The 6,000-nt window shown below is 41.0% G+C and overlaps 1 protein-coding gene across 1 annotated transcript in view; it reads left to right on the top strand.

Moving 5' to 3' along the window:
- The window catches only part of shc3 (SHC (Src homology 2 domain containing) transforming protein 3), a 29,706-nt gene that overhangs the window by 11,955 nt on the left and 11,751 nt on the right, over positions 1-6,000 (top strand). Inside the window, exon 3 of the mRNA XM_010766007.1 lies at positions 2,429-3,245. Coding sequence (XP_010764309.1) covers positions 2,673-3,245 — 573 coding nt within the window. The 5' untranslated portion in view covers positions 2,429-2,672. The remainder of the gene's footprint in view (positions 1-2,428; positions 3,246-6,000) is intronic.

The following is a 6,000-nucleotide window of genomic DNA, read 5'->3' as shown; positions in this document are numbered from 1 at the left end:
TAATTAACTGGAGAAATTTCTAGCTGATACCTTTAAGTTAAAAAAATTACCCTATTCACCTGGGGTGTCTCGCCTTAAACGTGATGCAAACAGAAATGAAGATTAATAATAGAAGTAATAAGTAATGGCAAAACAAGCATTATGGCTCCTACAATAATAAACGTTACCCACAACAACATATAACACATATTAGCATACAGGATATCCTTCTAATATAAAATAAAAAAGGATACTTATTATGTCTTTAAGTGTTATCCAAATATACGTCTAACCAAATTTGCACATCTGTTGTTCTAGTACATTTGTACTATCTGCCCTCATACATATAAACAGTAAATGGCTAATTAAATGTGTAGGTGGTAACTGTTAACATGAATGTGTGGGGGGGGGGGAGCTGATAATGGTGACAATCAAATCATGGGGGTGGCATTTTTTCTTCTGATTCCTTTTATGGGTATATTTCTCCGTCTCTTTTCGTTATACCTCAACAGAATCTCATTAAATCACTCCAGCATCTCAGCTCTGATGATGTACGTATCATTTTTAAAGGGCAGTCAGGAGAAAACAAAATGTGCACCTGCGTCTGGAATGGTCTCTTCCACTATTCTGCAAGCCTCCCCTGAATGAGTCATCCAGCCGGCTCCTCATTGGATAAGAACATGCCATCCCAAGGGATTGCCTTGCAGAGGCAGAAAAGGCCTTGCTTCCATTCACAGAAACATTGGTATGCCAGCCTGCTATTTCATTCACATAAAAGACTAAATATTGCATGCCTTTTGTCCTCTGCTCTTGTTCTCCTTTTGTCTTATTGCCTCCTCATTTGATGATTTGCGAGGGCCTGCCTTTTCTTCCCTGCTTTGGTGTTTGCCTTTTTTTCTGAGGAGAGAAGGCAGACGTGCTGTCTTTCTTTTTTCTTTTTTTTTTTCTATATTTGCCAGGCAGGAAAGAGAGATGTTGGGAGGGACTGCAGTGCGAAATCTGCAGCAGAGTGAGAGCGGAAGCTGCTTATGAATGAGTGTCAGTCTTTTGGCTTTGCTAGATGCTCCTGAGGACATTTTACATGAATGGTGTCTGGCTGTGTGCTTTTCCGCTACCGGGGAGACAAAGATGCTTCATTGCTGTCGGTCTTAAGGAGACTCGTGGGCTATTTGTGTTATCCTTTCCGTTGTTTCATTGACTCATCTGCCTGAGAAACACGTCGTTCATGCAGAGGTTTTTTTCTTTAGTTGTGTCATTCATGTAATTCAAGCCGGACCAATTGATGGGTTATTTTAGACGAGCTGTGAGATTGTTTCTGCTCCCTTGTTGTGAATTGGATTTCTTATGCCTTTGTTGCAGAACATAGATAGAGAATCAGAGCTGCACATTAGACGAATGGTCTCAAAACAATTTTATATGTGTATACAAAAATAGCTTTATTTATTTTTGCATTAATGGATGATTATTAATAAATTGTGCAGAAACAACAAGTGTATTAGGGAGATATCGTTTTTTTAAAAGTATATATAAGAACCAACTCTCTGCCCATAATTTGCAGCTATTATAAATTAACATGGACAATATATTAATGATGTTGCGTATTTTTCGATCATGCTAACATTTTACTGTATTGTTGCTTTCAGTGGTTGAACGTATGGATTAACATCCTTATAAGAAAATGACGTCTTTATGAAACATTAAAATAGAGATTTTATTCTTTAATGAAAAACGTTTGAAATGATTAACTGCCAGTGAAATGGATAGTTTTCATTACCTATTTCATTTATCATAATTTCTGTGATAATTTGATGGCGTGTAACCTTCTTTTTGTCCCAGCTTTTGAACAGTTCATCCCTTAAATAAGATATTAATTGTGTACGACCAGAAGTCAAGCAAATTATTCTCAATATTTGTCTTGCCAAGTTAAATAATCACCTCTCATTCCTCATTTCCTTTTTCCAAGAAAAACAAACAAGAAGGGAAGAATTACAGAGAATAAACATCAGACTGGGGAATTTAAAAATTGATTGGTTCTAGTGTGCTGTAAGTGGGAGTTTTTTTTCTCCCTCCGACAGGAAGTGATTTGCAGTGTTCAGCAAGCCTTTTGTTGAGAAGGTTTTCTCAGATCAGTGAGTCATGCTTTAGCTCTGAGCCGGCAGGCAGGCAGCAGTCAGTAGAGAGTGTTTGCTCTTCCCTCGCAGTATCCGTGATCATCGACAACATAGACCTTTCTCTGTTCTCTTACTTTTTTGATTTTTGAGGCTAGAAACCATCAGCAGCATCACCGCTGGAAGCCAAACAAACTGCACCACAACACTGGCAGCCTTTTACAGACCTTTTTCCTCTCCATCCTCTTCCTCCTCTGCCTCAATGCTGTGTTTCCATGGATTGTGTCTGTATATTGCTCTCTGACGGATTGGATTGCAGCTCTGGATTTTACTGAGAGCAGATTGGACTTTGGCGACAGCAGCAGCAGCAGCAGCAGCAGCTCAACACAACCACCACTGTAACCTCCAATAGAGAAAATTACAGTCAGGTGGCCTTTGATTGCTAAAAGGCGTTTGCTGCCTGTACCGCTGCTGCTATGTTACAGGAGAGGGTAATCAGCACGGCTCAGCCACGTCTGCCAGCACACTTGTGAAAAAGGCAGGCTGTGCGCGTCGGTTGGTGGAGAGAGCAAGAGAGAGAAGGGTATGCTTCACCGTACCAAATACAACCGCTTCAGGAATGAGTCAGTAACATCCGTCGATGAGCTTCTCCACGGCCTGTCCATGAACCCCAAGGTCTCGGCCACCCCCCAGTCTGCAGCCGAGACATCTTACACGCCCCCGACGGAGGTCCAGGCCTCCTCCACCTCCACCACTGCTTCCAGCACCTCCACCGGCCACGGCTCCGACCACCTGGAAGATGGAGGCACCACCCTCTGCACCCTCATCAACAAGGTGTCCAGCCTGAAATTCAGCAACTCAGGCAGCCTGCTAGGCATCAAAGGTCTGCCCTCGGCTGTCAAGGACCTGGCTGTGTCTAAGCTGCAGGGGGGTGGGGGATCCAGTGGTTCGAGCCCCAGCGCGGCAGCCTCTGGTGTGGGCTCGGCCTCCCATTCATCCCCCGTCAACATGAGCAAGAAGAGCAGGCTGGACGAACACCAGCCCGCCGGAGAGGACTGGAACACAGGTGGGGGTGGCGGACTGTTGAGCAAACCCCCCCGAGGGTGGCTACACTCGAGCGAGAAGATCTCTGGTCCAGGAGTGACATATATTGTGAAGGTTGGTGGTCTCATTTTCAGTTTTTTTGTCCTCCACCTCTTTTACATTCTTTACCCATTCTCTCTTTTCTTTCAATGACTCAAGCTTCAGCTACCTGAAGGGGGGAGGGGGTAAAGGAGAGATAATGTAGTTCCATTGGCACATCACAACATGCCCTTGAGTGGGTGTATGTAGGTTGGGTACAGCAGAAGGAGCAGCGACGAGAAAATAGACATTTAATAATTCAGGAAATAGAGAAGGTCAACATTGGGGGGTTTAGGAAAAATGTGATGGAAAAACAATACACGCAATTATCAGCGTCGTTTTGAGCATGCTGTAAACATTTCAATTCATACCGTTCTTCTTGTGTATGTGCAGCCACAGCGTTATGCTTTTGTAACCATGGTGATGTGTTATTTCTGTACATTGTGCATCTCTATGAGCTCCGTGGCTGTTTTAGCTCTCAGATAGTGAAATGGTGGAATAGGGGGAAAAGAAGACACACAGAGCATGTTTGTCTCACAGTATCCGTGTCTCATGTTAATGTGCAGCCATCATACATCATTTAAAGGGGCACAAGTTGGCGCACAACTACGAGAGCTGTGAATGTCATCATGCCGGCAATGAGTCACTAGCATGAGGAGTGATGATGCTGAGCTCTTCAAGGTGTAAAGTGAATGAAAAACGGAACAAACCATTTTCACTGCAACCAAAACAAGCAGTACATCCTCTTTGATTTATGTAGCACATCATAAAAAGTAGTTTTTAGCATACTTAAGAGCAATGTGTTATTTCCAAATCAAGTTACACGGTATGATTGCCATCACATGACACCCACTATAACTTGCCTGAACAAAGCCTCCAGTATCTGTGACCAGCGTGACATTCCATTAACTGCATTAAGGACGGGAGCGCTTATTTGTCCAGTCAATGGCGCTGAAAGCATCCACACGGTGAGAGGGGGAATGTGTCCAGTCCGCGCGCCCCTACCCTCTGCTTTTCCTGTGGTTTGAGGTCCTGTGTGTATTGAGTTCAGCGTGGTGTTATGCTCACAGCACTTTTAATTAGCGTCATGCGGTCACTCCGCGCGCATCATGCACCATTACTCTAAAGGGACATAGATTGACAGTGACACTGTTTACACTCTCACTTTTGGCCCATTGTAGCTGTGTGTTTATACCAAAAAAGGCCAAAACAAATAGCTAACATGAGTTAAAAAACACTAAATGAAAGCGACCCCTTCACAAATAGTCATGCGATCTCTTGTTAATATAAGAATATTGACTAGAGCTGCGTGTTTGATACAAATTAGCATCCTTTTTGGACTGGTTAGTATGTTTTAGTTAGTGCACATCCTTATTTGTTGCATATTCTTCCTGTTTTTTAACATTTATTATTACACTTCATCAACACACAAGGCTAAATGAAAGTTGATTTATTAGATATGTGCTTTATTCTCTGTACCGTCCGGACATATCAGAATCAGAAACAAGTGTATTGGCAGGTACGTTTACACATACAATGAATTAGCTTTTTGCTTTGGTGCGAACATAGGTAAAAAAAGAAATATATAAGGATAATACAAAATTGTTATTTTTAAGAAAGAATTTAGCATTAAAATAGGATACTAAAGACAAGTATTCACACCAAATGTAAATATACAAAGAACCATAAAAGCTCAAATGAAAACATGACAATATCCTGCCTAGACTGTACAGAGTTAAGTGTAGCTATGCACATTATGGAACAAACACATCTTGTGACATTGTAAATATGAGGGAAATGAAATATACCCGTTATCATTTGGAATAAACATTTGAATTTATGAACATAACATCAGAACTTTAGTAAGTTACAACTGAATCCGTTATTATGTGTTTTATGTTTCAGCTCTTCTTCTGTTTTTAAAGTCAGTAGTGTGCATGTTTGTGTAGTTTTGTGAATGCATGTTTTCTTTCACTGAAATCATTTCTTCAGACCAGGCCTCCCATTGATTTTCATAATTAATTTGAAGTTCAGTGGCACTGTGGGAACCATGTTCCTGTTCTTTCGTACAGCACGAGAGGAAATGTGCTCAGAATAGGTCTCTAGCATTTGTATAACCGTTTGATTTATTTTTGGCCCTGCTGAATTGTGCACTTTAAACTCTCCGTACTGAAAATAGATGACACTAAAAATCTGCAAACGTCATGTTGACAAAACTGTATTTGTTTGTCTGTGCTTGCTAAACAATCGCTGGAGAGAAGGGGCCTCATAATATGAAAGTTATGATTCTAATACTTTTGAGAAAGGTGTAGAAATAGAAACATTAGTGTGTCTGGATTTCTGTTTTGTTTACAGACAGATTATGAATGTGATTCTGTTAACAATAGGAACTCGTCAGCACAAAATGTTCTCGGCCTGTGCAATATTAATCACAGGAGGTGTTGTAATGTGAGTAGGGGGCTGGGGCTGAAGATGGTTTTATGAGATGTTGGGACTACAGCCACCTCATGTGGCATAGTAACACAAAAAATCACTTATTTCCCCAACAAATCATGTCGGACTGGCTTTTAAACTCTTGCCGGGTGTTTCTTTTTTTAATTACATGTAGGAAGTAGAAACTCCTGATATAATACAGGTTCATGCGTATTTGCAACTATTATGCACAGTTTTAGATTAGTTTTTTTTTTTATCACAGTATGTGTCATTTATCGATTAGTCATTTGTGCTCCAAAAGCAAGAAGTTAAACTGCAGTTTTTATCGTAAACAAACAAATGTATCTTTTAGGTTTTT

Source organism: Notothenia coriiceps, unplaced genomic scaffold (genome assembly GCF_000735185.1).
Source record: "Notothenia coriiceps isolate Sejong01 unplaced genomic scaffold, NC01 NC01_scaffold00002846, whole genome shotgun sequence".
In the NCBI taxonomy this organism is placed as follows: Eukaryota; Metazoa; Chordata; class Actinopteri; order Perciformes; family Nototheniidae; genus Notothenia; species Notothenia coriiceps.
This window is presented reverse-complemented; position numbering and strand designations above follow the sequence as displayed.